A 14,566-nucleotide genomic window follows, 5' to 3' on the forward strand; every position below is an offset into this window, starting at 1 on the left:
TACTTTGATATTTTCAGTGATTAGTAATGTACACCCCTGTCGTCTCAAGATGAATGGTTTTGTCCACTTGAAAGTTTTGCAACTGAAATGCAACAAAAAAGAGAAATGATTTGACCTCTACTTTTCCAAACCACATCTTTGTCAGTCTTTCCCCATGGTGAAAAACCAGAAACATTGCAAAAGTAAAATTACACTTCCTTAAAAAACATTACAAAAATACCTTCCAAACTTGCCTCATTGTACAACAAGTAAATAATCGTATTGAAAATGTACAACCACCAGGCACATACAGTACCAGCTGACACAGGGCTGTAAAATAAAGCATTTACCAAAAATATTAAAAGAGGCGTTGTGGCACGGATTGAATCCCGGCCTGATTCGGATACTGCAGTTGCAACTATTGGCAAGTTAAATGGTTAAAAACACATTTGTGTGATGTACAGTAGTACTGTAAACAATGGAGAGGTGGCTTGAGGATAACTGTTAATAAAGTAATTGAGAACTGTAATTGGAGGGTATTTCTACCTTACTGTTTAGGAGATGTATTGAGAAAACAGATTTTCGAACAAAACATTTTCTGTTGTTTTCTTCATTTATTTTAGCTTGGAATCGAAGAAAGATGGCTTTTCTGTAGATTCGATGAACTTGGGTATTTAGACTATCAGCGGCCACCACTGGTTGGAAGACGTTTAAAGATTTAGTCACCAGGCCATCAGACATTCAGAACATCCAAAGACAAAGAATATCCAGTTAACTTAGCCATATTTCAAAGAAAATATACCACAATAAATGTCCATGTTGAGGCATCAGTCATGTTCTAATCTGAACATACTTTTTTTTTCTAATAGCAGCAACACATACTGTATTTTAGGGATTATAGTTCAAATGTAATTATTTGGGAGAAGTTAAACCCCACCTATATAAATATAGTAAGGTTGGGGGCACTTAAACAAAGTCTTAAAATGTGAAGAGAAACTTAACTGAGGCCGACAGTGTTGTAAATACTGTGGTCAAACTCAGTAAGGCTAACTATCAGATCTTAAAGTAAAACACATCATGAGCTGAAGACCAAGGCATCATTTTACCTTCTTTTAGCTAGGCAAGTCAGTTAAGAACAAATTCTTATTCACAATGATGGCCTACCAGGGAACAGTGGGTTAATTGCCTTGTTCAGGGGCAGAACTACAGACCTTGTCAGCTCAGGGATTTGATCCAGCTACCTTTTAGTGACTGGCCCAACACTCTAACCACTAGGCTACCTGCTGCTCCAAAACATGGGGGCATAATGGATGTTACAGTAATACTGTTTTCAGAGGAATTGCAGTTAGATCTCTGTATGTACAGTAGTGGTCAATTATGTTGATTTATGACTACATGCACATTTGTTGTACAACTACACAAAATGACACTATTACTGGTTTTGAATAAGTTACAAATTATAGTTTTACTTCATAATTTATCTGAATATATAAGCTACAGGGATTGTAGTGTTGGTTGATCGGTATGGATTGATGGGTTGGTTGATGGGTTTGGGTTGATTATGGTCTATATACAGTACAGTATGGCTGGGCCAGTATGCAGTAAGGAGGGACTTCCTGGATGCAGCACCAGGTTAGAGGGAGGAGTAACAGACTGGGGACATGAAGTGACAGTTCACACTCATCAGAGACTCACACAGGGCACACAGTCAACAAGAAGAGAGAGCATACAGAGAGAGGTAATGTGCTGATTCAGTCTTATTCTTTGCATGGCAAATATGTATTTTTTTAAAGTGCTTGGAAAAAATTGACAACTCTGGACATGACTTAATTATTTAACAAAACAAGTAACTCCTTAGTCCTTGGTAGAAACAATTGGCACTTTGTTTGTTACAATGACTCCCCATGTGACTTAAAAAGTGTGTAATTACTCTGTTACCATGTGGTTTCAAAATAAATTCCAGACAATTATGGTATAATAAAGCACGACTAGGAGTTTGACATCTCTCCATGCATTAAATTACAGTTGATAAAAACGAGGTAAGAAGGTTGTGACAATCCTAAACGTGTCATGAAACGTTCATGTCAGATGTTATGAATGACTATGTCTTCTCCTTACACAGAGGGCAAAGGGATGTGTAGATTATATCATACTAAAGAACAAGAAGGTCCACACGAGGTTGAAGCTCCCAATTCACTGCTTTATTAACAACATTTAGATCCGAAACAGATCTTCATCACGTCAAACAAACTGAGTACTCACTTCCCAAAATATACACATTCCATCTCACATGACCATTATGCACGTGACGCATGTTGGGCGTGGAAACAATAAAACATGTTGCTCAAGAAATCAGAATTCATCTCAGAGGTACATATGGTCATAAAGGATTATATACATACAAATGGATTCAAGTTTAAAATCTTGGCAACAGTAGTAAAAATATTGTTGAAAACGTTTGGAATACCCGCCCATATGACTATTACGAGCAGGAGGTGAGGTGGCCGTAGATATAATTCCAGTGACCTATTTCAAAAACAATTTGTCTATCTCTAATAATTTGATATCAATGAGATGGGGAGATATAGTAGTTACAGAATCTAATATATACAGTATGTACAAAATGACCAACAAGGAGACCTGGAAGCCAAGACAAATCAAAGGGACATACAGTATGTAAGAAATGTTCTGATATCAAACTCTTGGTTCAGACCATGAGGAGACGCGGTGGACAAACGGTGATTCCAATACAATTCTCTTCTCAATAATAGATTATCAGTACCCCTCCATGAGTCTTAACATGTTCGATACCAATGTATCTCAGAGAGCTAATGTTGTGACGGGCAACCATGAAATGTGCTGCCACAGGGTTTCTCTGGTCAAGGGTCACGATATTACTCCTGTGTTCTGCTATTCATGTTTCAGAGCGCGTCTCGTTTTTTCCTGCATAGCATAGACCACAAATACACTTGATCAGGTATATCACATTTTTTGTGGAACGCGTAATGATGTCCTTAATCTTGATGGCCTTGCCCGTGATAGGGTGACTGAACATTGTGCATTTGTTCGTAAAGTTACACTGGGTACATCGACCACATCTGTATTTACCGTCCGGCACATTGTCTAGGAAGATGCTACGTGGCACCAGTGGAAGATCAGACCTCACCACCATTTGACTGATGTTGGGGGCGCCTCTGAAGACTACCCGCGGAGGTTCTTTAACCTCTTTTCCAGTTGTGGATCAGTGCTCAAGATGTGCCAGGGTTTTTTAACGATGTGGTCAAACTGTTTACCAAGTGGGGAGTATTGAAGAAAGCATTGAACGCGTTGGTCAGGAGTGTGGGGAGGTTTTGGCATGAGCGAGTCATCAAGGGCCATATTTTTATAATGTTCCCCTGTGTCATGCAGCCATTCCTCTGGGTAACCTTGCTTGTCATAGTCACTCTGTGTACTACAAATCCTGCGTATGCGACTGTATTGGCTGATGGGGAGGCTCTTTTTTAGCGGTCTAAGGATGGAAGCTGTCTCCGGGTAACAAGGAATTCCTGTCCGTCGGCTTCCTGTTTAGGTCCGTGCTTAAGCCTTCCCCCTCCCTCTTTATCAAAATGTCCAGAAAACTTGTTCCATGCATCAAAGGTGAGAGTGAATTTCAAATGTTCACTGCTTGTATAACACTATTTATCATGTTATTCTGTGTTATTCTCTTTCTGTGCTCCAGTCCTGTGGACACAGACAAGGGGACCAGAGAAAGAGGTGAAAGAGGACAGACCCTGGTGTTGTGGTTGATTAATCGAGGCAGTGGAGGCAGGATGTGGGTCCTCATCTGGGCAGCTCTACTCTTCTCTCTGACAGAGAGAGCAACATGTCGAAGTAGGATTCCTTTCATCATTAAAGTATTGTTAATATTGAAATCTTTAGTAGATGTATAGATGTGGTAATCGTATTGGTACAGTATGGTAATTAAAAACCTTTAAATCTAAACTGATTCTGTATCATCAAAAATGTTCAGTACAAGTGAAGTAGTATCCAAGTGCTTTCTGTATTACTCATGACTGTATTCATTTCCCTCCATCAGAACTGGCAGCACCACCAACAGCATCACTCTGGAACATCACCTTCAGTCCAGCAGAAATAACAGCAGAGAAGGGACTATGTGCTGTTATTTCATGTACTTTCACTCACCCTGATAACATCAATCCTACCACTGCAATATGGTTCAAGGATGAAAACATAATTTTACACTCCAAAAAACCCTCCAAAGCTCAGGAGGGTTTTAAACAGAGAGTGTCTCTACTGGAGCCTGATCTGACAAAGAAGAACTGTAGTGTGATCATCAACGACATCAGAGAGAATGATGCTGGAGAGTATCAATTCAGACTGCCAAAGACATATACATACTTGAAGAAAGTGAAAATCACAGTGAGCGGTACTATGACTGTTATTACCAGTTACAGTGACAACCTATTATTGTAGTTAATTGTATATAGTACACACTTGCCAAGTTCCCCCTCAGGTCTCCCTTATTATAAAGTTCTATCATAAGAGGACATTACTGGGAAAACTCCCATTCAGAGTCATCACATGCATGCTGCTCTCCTACGGCTGATTATGTGTCACTGCTGTTTTGTACACAGGTGTAAAACTCACTTCTGTGGTTGTATTTCCTGTCTCCAGCTCTGACCCAGAAGCCCTCAGTGTTGATTCCTCCTCTGACAGAGGGAGAACCAGCTACACTGACCTGCACCGCCCCGGGGATCTGCTCTGGAACTCCTCCTCACATCACATGGACATGGAGAGGAACAGGAGACAACATCACTGAGCTCAGAGACAACACCACCATACAGATGAGAGAGGACCTGACCATCGATACAACAACCCACTTCTCAACTTTGACCTTTACACCCTCAGCTGAACACCACAACATGATGGTTACGTGTCAAGTAACCTTCCAGAAAAAATATCAAATTGAAGAGACAGTAACTTTGAATGTAACATGTGAGTACCACCTATCCTACATTTTACATTAAACACCTTATTCCAGAGAACCTGTGAAACCTAGGAATAACCTTGATAATAAGCAAATGATACAATATGAAGGCTCCACCTACAGTTATGTCATGGCTTTGACTCCATCCCTTTTTAATCATGATCCATTGTTATTAGTCCCTCAACCAACATAGTCTGAATTTAGTGTATGTTTAAAAATAAATCTGTACAATTACAAACTCTTTGCACATAAAGATGTGAAAGACCCCCAAATAACTGGAAATAAAATGGTGAAGGAGGATGGTATCCTGGATCTGACCTGCAGTGTTGACAGTTACCCTCCATCTGACATCACTTGGAGTAAGAACGGGACAAGTGCCCCACTTCAGAATTACACTGAAAATGCCGCTCTCACCATCTCCAATGTGACAAGAGAACATGCTGGGAAGTATGTGTGTACAGTTCAACACCTCATGTTTTTATCAGCAATCTATCACTGATATTTCTCTCTTCACTGTCTTTTTCCAAACCATTCAGTGATTCCTTAAATCAATTCAAATGTTATTTGTCATATTCGCTGAATATAACAGGTGTAGAGCATACAGGGAAATGCTTACTTACAAGCCCTTATTAACCAACAATGCAGTTTTAAGAAAAATAAGTGTTAAGTGTTAAATTACAAATACAAATAAAAAAGAGGAAAAATACAGATAACAACAATAAAATAACAGTAACGAGGCTATATACAGAGGGTACCGGTACAGAGTCAATGTGCGGGGGCACAAGTTAGATGAGGTAATATAGGTAATATGTGCATGTAGGTAGAGGTAAAGTGACTATTCATAGATAATAAACAGAGAGTAGCAGCAGCGGGGGTGGTCAACGCAAATAGTCCGGATAGCAATTTGATTAGCTGTTCAGGAGTCTTATGGCTTGGGGGTAGAATCTGTTAAGAAGCCTTTTGGACCTAGACTTTGCACTCCGGTACCTCTTGCTGTGCGGTATCAGAGAAAACAGTCCGTGACTAGGGTGGCTGGAGTCTTTCACAATTTTTAGAGTCTTCTTCTGACACCGCCTGGTATAGAGGTCCTGGATGGCAGGAAGCTTGGCCCCAGTGATGTGATGGGCCGTACGCACTACCCTCTGTAGTGCCTTGCGGTTGGAGAACGAGCAGTTGCCATACTAGGCGGTGAGGCAACCAGTCAAGATGCTCTCGATGGAGCAGTTGTAGAACTTTTTGAGGATCTGAGGACCTATGCCAAATCTTTTGAGTCTCCTGAGGGGAATAGGCATTGTTGTGCCCTATTCACGACTGTCTTGGTATGTTTGGACCATGACAGTTTGTTGGTGATGTGGACACCAAGGAACTTGAAGCTTATTTCATGTACTTTCACTCACCCTGATAACATCAAGCCTACCGCTGCAATATGGTTCAAGTGCCCTACAAAGGACAGATGTGATAAGGATGAAAACATAATTTTCCACTCCAAAGAACCCTCTAAAGCTCAGGAGGGTTTTAAACAGAGAGTGTCTCTACTGGAGACTGATCTGACAAAGAAGAACTGTAGTGTGATCATCAACGACATCAGAGAGAATGATGCTGGAGAGTATCAATTCAGACTGCCAAAGACATATACATACTTGAAGAAAGTGAAAATCACAGTGAGCGGTACAGTATGACTATTGCTGTCAGTTATTATGTACACTGACTCTGACATACCGGTACATACCTCCAATTCACAAATGCCAAGATTCCCCTCCCCAAGTCTCCCTTTCCAAAGTCTGCTTTTTTCTAAACATTGGTGGACTTTTTGGGGCATTATTTGGAGCAGTTTAACGTGGGTAGCATAGTTAGGATGCTGTCACACGGCATCTGATTATGTTTCTCTGATGTCTGGTACACAGATGTTAAATTCACTTCTGTTTTTGTATTTCCTGTGTCCAGCTCTGATCCAGAAGCCCTCAGTGTTGATTCCTCCTCTGACAGAGGGAGAACCAGCTACTCTGACCTGCACCGCCCCGGGGATCTGCTCTGGAACTCCTCCTCACATCACATGGACATGGAGAGGAACAGGAGACAACATCACTGAGCTCAGAGACAACACCACCATACAGATGAGAGAGGACCTGACCATCGATACAACAACCCACTTCTCAACTTTGACCTTCACCCCCTCAGCTAAGCATCACGGCACCAACGTCACATGTCTGGTGACCTTCAATGGCAGCATCACCACTAAGAAGACACTGACAATGAATGTGGCACGTAGGTAGTGTACATTATCTGACCTCCCGTTGTGCTGCAACACTTCTATTTCATGAACATGATTTGTATGTACTGTTCTTTGTTTTCTAGATGTGAAGAAACCCACGATCTCTGGTTGTAACACAGTGAGAGAGGGTGATACCCTGAATCTGACCTGCAGTGTTGACAGCTACCCACCATCATCATCTAACATCACCTGGAGTAAGAAGGGGACAACAGCTTTGGAACAGAATAACTCTGGACTGGCCACTGTCATCATCTCTAACATGACAAGAGAACATGCTGGGGAGTATGTGTGTACAGCTCAACACCACAAGAGATCTCTGACAGCTTCCACTGTTGTCACTGTGATGTGTGAGTACAAGCAGCACTGTACAAACGGATTGAAAATGGCTTGTGACATGCTGTTACCTTTAAATTGCCTATGATTTATCTCCCCTCTCATGACCTGTGTGTGTGTGTGTGTGTGTGTGTGTGTGTGTGTGTGTGTGTGTGTGTGTGTGTGTGTGTGTGTGTGTGTGTGTGTGTGTGTGTAACTCAGGGAGTTCCCTTACCCTTCATAAGATGGCTTAACACTAAAGAGTACAGTTTTACTACATCATTGTTGTGTTCTCAGTGAACAGCACCATCAGCCTGCCTGTCAGAAGCCATACCAACACCACTGTGGAGTGTGTCAGCAGAAATGAAGCGGGCAGAGTGAGAGAGAAGCTGCAAGTCACCCAAATAAAAAAACAAGAAAAGCAAGAAGGTAAAGATATAAGTTAATATACTTTGTTAGAGAGCCACAGCTTCCCAATATCAATGCAACATAGAGGATTTGCACGCTTGGATTGAGAAACGTTGTGAGCCACTTTTAAAGTCCAACGTGTTGTTCTCTTTATAGAGGATGTGTCTAAAGACATCATGGCTATGCTGTCGGACCTAAAAGTGATTACTGCATTTGTGGTTGGTGCAGCCCTCTCAGCCACCATCTGTTGTATCTTCCTGTGTTTGAATGGGAAATGTAAAAGGTACATGCATTCTATTACTGATGTACAGTTACTATTCACTGAATATGTTATTTTAAAAATCAACTGCAGATTGTCTTACTGATGTATTTATATTTATTATCAAGAACAACAGATTTATTGTCAAAAGTGCCAATGCCTTGCACCATATTGTAACGGAAGTGCTTGTTAACCCCTCCAAAATACAGTTATTGAGACATTTCATTTGTACTCTTTTCCTTAGACGCAAAGAAAAGATCCCAAAGGACTCAGACTCCAAAAGCCCTTTCATGAACCTGGAGATGGTGACATGTGAAGACCAACAGGTGCAGTACCAGTTACTTTCTTTATTCAGCTTTATCAACATTCAGTTCGCATTCACATGCCAATAGGAGTTTACAAGGCAACACAAAAAGGTCTGGGACCACCAAGCTAACAAAATACTACTAACACAGTGCTTTCTGTAATCTACTCTATAGATTGATGCAGGACAGGCTGTAGGGGGCAAACAGACCCCACTGCAGTTGGAGCTGAGGGAGGGAGCTGAAAACGGAGGGCCCCAGACCAGTGGAGCCGCAGGAAAATTTGCCACAGGGGAAGAACTAAATGATGTGGACTATGCCAGAATCAACTACTCCCTGCTGAAGAAGAAGACTCCTGAGGAGGCAGAGAAGAAGACCACCACCACAGAGACAGACTACGCAGAAATCAAACGAGAGAAGAAGAATGAGGAGGAAGAAGATGGTGGAGAGGGGAGTGGTGGAATGGAAGAGGTGGAATGGGAAGAAGGGGAGGAGATGATAGGGACGGACGAGGAGAAAGAGAACGATAAGCCATTACGAGAGACAGATGAGGATACAGCACTTTACTCCAACGTCAAGGCTATTATGGGTGAAGAGTGACACAGCAACGTGGGAGACAGCGCACAGTACTATGGCTTCTAATATACAGCACTGCGGTATTTTCTCATATTCCAGATTGGACGTTTTATGATGATAGAGACTTTGTTTAACTGAAACTAGGTAATAGTTTTGGTAATTCTTTATTTTTCAGCCTTGTCTAATGTAATGTTAGTTTTGTAATGATTCTGTTTTTGTGTCACCATGGAAGGACTGACAAAGACGTGGTTTGGAGAAGCAGAGAGGTCAAACCATCTCGTTTTTTTCTCCTCTGTTCATTCATGTTTTTGCATTTTGATTTAACCCTAACCCTATATATTGAGGCACTACCTTACTTTTGATGTTTGTGTGTATTTTAGTTGTTTGCTATCTGAAATTTGTTCAAAGAATTTCTAAATTATGTTTTAACTGTCTTGTAGCATGATGTACTACAGTACCCATAATGCTCTGTATCAATATACGGTTTGATCTGGGTAAAGACGTTCCTAAAGCTAACACTATGGTGTCCCGTCTACGTAGTATTACATCAGAGGAGGCTGGTGGTAGGAGCTATAGGAGGACAGGTTCATTGTAATGGCTGGAATGGAATACTTGAAACTGTATCAAACATATGGCAACCACATGTATGACTCTGTTCCATGAATTCCATTCCAGCCATTAAAACGAGCCTGTCCTCCTATAGCTCATCCCACCAGCCTCCTCTGTAATACATGGTGTCAGAAGTTGGATGTCTATTATTATCTCCCCAAATTGTATTCGACAGTGATTACACAGGTGGTATGACTGCAGAGAACAGTAGATGTTTTCTATAGAACTAATCCAGTTCCTTCACCATGTATTCCATGTTGACATAATCAAGATGTATATGTTCCCGATCATTGTAAATAAGAAGTTGTTCTTAACTGACTTGCCTAGTTAAATAAAGGTTGCATTTAAATTTAATAAAAATGTAAAAAATATGAATATCCTACAAACAACCACTAGATAGAGACACTCCATTTGACATGACAACCGCAAAGCCGCATCATTTACAAGCCCACTTCTAAACCAATTCTCAGTTTGAGCTTTAATCATAATACTCATTTATCAGAAAAGGAAACTGATTTAAGGTGATCTCAACCATCTGCTGGTGTAAGTGAAGACAGAACAACAGGCTCTGATTGGAAGGCAGATGTTTAAAATTAACCCTGAAACTCTCAGAGGTTTCTCACATGGTTTCCTCTGAACAAAAAAACACCAAGAGGTGTGTGTGTGAGTCACAGTAGCAAGAAATGGACACTCCCTTTCACATTGTAAATCTGGCTTTGTTGTGGTGGTTGTTTCTTTTGTACTGTACCTGTCACTGAGCTACCGAACAAACCCACGCACAAACACCTGTGTTATTCCTCAGGTTTGGATGAAAAGAAAATGAAGATGTCCCTTTGCTGTTAACTGTTCATTTAGAGATTATGTCACCTGCCAATTGTCAGTGTGAGCATCATGGACTCTGTCGTGTGTACTGTATGTGCTCACACTCATACTGGATTAAGGATGGGATTACAGGATTAGAATGTTCCACTCACAGTACAGAGCCTGTAAATAGATCTAGCAGACACAGTCAGCATACTTCGCTTGTATTGAGGACATATCTGCTATTGATCATTGGATAAGGATGTATTTCCATTTTTAAGGTCTGCCCTTAGGTTTTTTTCATCCAGATCAAAGGTAAGGCATAGGCAGTAGCATACATTAGTACTGTAGACCAGACGGTTCCTTGGAGCTAAGATTGTGTGTTTGTTTACACAACACTTACCACTATCCAATACTGTCATTTGACCAATGACAGTAAAAAAATAAAAGAAGTTAAATACATTAAATCTGATTAATTGTGTAAAGAAACTGTTTTATTGTGTTCCCACTTATCCCGAATTGATTAAGCAGTAAGGGATTGTGTTCCAGGTCCTCGAGGGCTGCACTGTATGTCAGTGTTTGTTCTTGCCTTCTATTCAGAGACTAATAAATACCTCAGTATTAAACTGTGTGGACATAACAGCCAATCAATTGTCAATTGAATTGATCAATTACGTGCCCAAGAAATGTAATCCTCCACTATTAAGATGTGTTCCTACGTGCTGTTCTATGCTAATGACCATCCTCACCTCTCTCACAGCCATGGCGGCAGATGTTGTATCTCACAGCCTGAACCTCCTGGAGACTCTCAAAGAGTCCATTGAGAACAACAAGCTGTCAGATGTCAAGGATGCTGTGGAGGACCTCCTGATCAGCCGGATCAACCTGGCCGTGGCAGGAGAGCGGGGGCCCGAGAAGTCTGCATTCATCAACGCCCTCCGTGGCCTGGGGCCTGAGGATGAAGGAGCCGCCCTATCCCCCTGCCCCACTTCTCCAGAGGAGATGGCCATCTATCCCAACCCCAAGCACCCTGACTTCAGGCTCTGGGACTTGCCACCCACCCCCGCAGCCTCGCCCTTTGACCCGGAAGGGTACATGGAGCGGGTGAAGTTCCTGCGGTACAACGTGGTGGTCATGGTGTTCACACAGAGTCTCCAGGCCAATAGCGTGGCGGTGTTCCTGGAAGCCCGCTCTGTGCAGAGGGACACTGTGTACTTCGCCCTGCTGGCCTCAGAGAAGGACACAGAAAAGGGTCTGGAGGAGAGGCGGAAGGCAGGTCTGGAGTTGTTGAAGGCCCAGGGGGTGGCCATGCCTAAGGTGTTCCTAGTGAGGCCCTCCTGTCTGGAGAAACTTGACTTCCCAGGACTCCTGGAGGAGATGGAGAGGGACCTACCAGAGATCCGGGCCCACGCTCTCCTCCTGGCCCTGCCCACTCTCTCCCCAGTCCTGGTCACCCAGAAGAGGGATGCCTTCAAGGCCTTGGTCTGGGCTGCCGCGTCACTCTCTGGTGGGGTGTCGGCCATCCCCGTGCCCCTGGTGGCCTCCATGGTGGATGCCAGAGTGGGTGTGAGGATCCTCACCAAGGCCAGGGCCTCGCTCTGTCTGGACGACGAGTCTGTTGAGCGGTTGGCACGGCAACGTGGCGTGGAGCCGGCACAGCTCAAAGCCCTGCGGACGTGTAACCTGTCGGCTGAAGTCACCAAGGGGGAGGTAAAGCGTCGGCTGGCAGCGGCAGAGAAGGAGTTGACCACCAACACGACCCGACTGGTGGAGATGGCCATGCCCAGGCACGCCCGCTCAGCCAGTCGTTCCTTCACTGTCATGCTGCTGGCTCTCAATGGGGCCATCGATGAGATGGTGGTTGACGCAGAGAAGATACTGGCTGCTGCTGGTATACGAGAGGGGAAATGAAGGAGGTCAAGAGGAGGGCTAGAAAAAGTGCAATGAAAAATGTTTTAAAACATTTGCAATGGAAATGCAAATATGCATTTGATTCTGCATTTCCTGCAGTCAAATTATCTAGTGGCTTCATGGGTAAAATGTTATTCATATTTTTCATAATTTCATAATTAATGAACATTACTTCAAAAACCCTGCAGAAAATCAGGTGTTTCTATGTCAAATGGTTTTGTTATATTTCAGTCTTCTGTAATGTACAGTACCAGTCAAAAGTTTGGACACACCTATTCATTCAGAGTCAGCACACCCATTTAACGTCCCATCCAAGGGTTTTTCTTTATTTTTACTATTGTCTACATTGTAGAATAATAGTGAAGACTTCAAAACTATGAAATAACTCATATGGAATCATGTAGCGAACAAAAAAGTGTTAAACAAATTTTAATTTATTTTAGATTCTTCAAAGTAGCCACTGTTTGCCTTGATGACAGCTTTGCACACTCTTGGCATTCTCTCAACCAGCTTCACCTGGAATTCTTTTCCAACAGTCTTGAAGGAGTTCCCACATAGGCTGAGCACTTGTTGGCTGCTTTTCCTTCACTCTGCGATCCAACTCATCCCAAACCATGACAATTGGTTTGAGGTTGGGTGATTGTGGAGGCCAGGTCATCTGATGCAGCACTGCGTCACTCACCTTCTTGGTCAAATAGCCCTTACACAGCCTGAAGGTATGTTGGGTCATTGTCGTGTTGAAAAACAAATGACAGTCACACTAAGCCCAAACCGGATTAGATGGTGTATCGCTGCAGAATGCTGTAGTAGCCATGCTGGTTAAGTGCGCCTTCAATTCTAAATAAATCACTGACAGTGTCACGAGCAAAGCACCCACACACCATCACACCTCCTCCTCCATGCTTCACGGTGGGAACCACACATGCAGAGATCATCCCTTCACCTTCTCTGCGTCTCACAAAGACATGGCGGTTGGAACCAAAAATCTCAAATTTGGACTCATCAGACCAAAGGACAGATTTCCACCGGCCTAATGTTCATTGCTTGTGTTTCTTGGCCCAAGCAAGTATTTTCTTATTATTGGTGTCTATCTACACTATCTACCTAGACAGTTTTAATCTGTATTTTTTGTAGCTGTCTACATACCACCACAGACCAATCCTGGCACTAAGAGCGCACTCAATGAGCAGTATTCTGCCAAAAGCAAACAGGAAAACGCTCATCCAGAGGAGGCACTCCTAGTGGCCGGGGACTTTAATGCAGGGAAACTAAAATCAGTTTTACCAAATTTCTATCAGCATGTTAAACATGCAACCAGAGGGAAAAAAAACCCTAGACCACCTTTACTCAAATCGAATCAAAGTTTATTTGTCACGTGCGCTGAATACAACAGGTGTAGACCTTACAGTGAAATGCTTACTCACAGGCTCTAACCAACAGTGCAAAAAGGTATTAGGTGAACAAAAGGTAAGTAAATAAATAAAAACAACAGTAAAAAGACAGTGAAAGATAACAGTAGCGAGGCTATATACAGGCACTGGTTATTCGGGCTGATTGAGGTAGTATGTATACATGTAGATATGGTTAAAGTGACTATGCATATATGATAAACAGAGAGTAGCAGTAGCGTAAAAGAGGGGTTGGGGGGCACACAATGCAAATAGTCCAGGTAGCCATTTGATTACCTGTTCAGGAGTCTTATGGCTTGGGGGTAAAAACTGTTGAGAAGCCTTTTTGTCCTAGTCTTGGCACTCCGGTACCGCTTGCCATGTGGTAGTAGGGAGAACAGTCTATGACTGGGGTGGCTGGAGTCTTTGACAATTTTCAGGGCCTTCCTCTGACACCACCTGGTATAGAGGTCCTGGATGGCAGGCAGCTTAGCCCCAGTGATGTACTGGGCCATATGCACTACCCTCTGTAGTGCCTTGCGGTCGGAGGCCGAGCAATTGCCGTACCAGGCAGTGATGCAACCAGTTAGGATGCTCTCGATGTTGCAGCTGTAGAACCTTTTGAGGATCTGAGGACCCATCCCAAATCTTTTTAGTTTCCTGAGGGGGAATAGGTTTTGTCATGCCCTCTTCACGACTGTCTTGGTGTGCTTGGACCATGTTAGTTTGTTGGCGATGTGTACACCAAGGAGCTTGAAGCTC

The 14,566-nt window shown here is 42.8% G+C and overlaps 2 protein-coding genes across 2 annotated transcripts; both read left to right on the forward strand.

Annotated features, from left to right (window-relative positions):
* Positions 1-1,585: 1,585 nt before the first annotated feature.
* Positions 1,586-10,075, forward strand: LOC106582465 (sialic acid-binding Ig-like lectin 5). The gene is made up of 10 exons (XM_014165616.2): positions 1,586-1,717; positions 3,698-3,849; positions 4,055-4,405; positions 4,654-4,974; positions 6,911-7,231; positions 7,322-7,585; positions 7,848-7,979; positions 8,115-8,241; positions 8,462-8,543; positions 8,697-10,075. Exons 2-10 carry the CDS (start codon positions 3,789-3,791, stop codon positions 9,117-9,119), a joined length of 2,082 nt encoding a protein of 693 aa, XP_014021091.2. The 5' UTR covers positions 1,586-1,717; positions 3,698-3,788; the 3' UTR covers positions 9,120-10,075.
* A 266-nt stretch (positions 10,076-10,341) lies between these two features.
* Positions 10,342-12,633, forward strand: LOC106582554 (interferon-inducible GTPase 5). Its single transcript, XM_014165759.2, has 2 exons — positions 10,342-10,820; positions 11,266-12,633. The coding sequence occupies exon 2, from the start codon at positions 11,268-11,270 to the stop codon at positions 12,414-12,416; it is 1,149 nt and encodes a 382-aa protein (XP_014021234.1). The 5' UTR covers positions 10,342-10,820; positions 11,266-11,267; the 3' UTR covers positions 12,417-12,633.
* The last annotated feature ends 1,933 nt before the right edge of the window (positions 12,634-14,566 follow it).

Source organism: Salmo salar, chromosome ssa02 (assembly GCF_905237065.1).
Source record: "Salmo salar chromosome ssa02, Ssal_v3.1, whole genome shotgun sequence".
Lineage (NCBI taxonomy): Eukaryota > Metazoa > Chordata > Actinopteri > Salmoniformes > Salmonidae > Salmo > Salmo salar.

What these genes read in the sequence shown, in the direction of transcription:
- LOC106582465 (XM_014165616.2), top strand. Translation starts at nt 3,789, where the DNA reads ATGTGGGTCCTCATCTGGGCAGCTCTACTCTTCTCTCTGACAGAGAGA. An exon ending in AGTAACTTTGAATGTAACAT is followed by an intron (nt 4,975 to 6,910) that starts GTGAGTACCACC and finishes TCCTGTGTCCAG; the next exon opens with CTCTGATCCAGAAGCCCTCA. An exon ending in TGACATGTGAAGACCAACAG is followed by an intron (nt 8,544 to 8,696) that starts GTGCAGTACCAG and finishes TCTACTCTATAG; the next exon opens with ATTGATGCAGGACAGGCTGT.
- LOC106582554 (XM_014165759.2), top strand. Translation starts at nt 11,268, where the DNA reads ATGGCGGCAGATGTTGTATCTCACAGCCTGAACCTCCTGGAGACTCTC.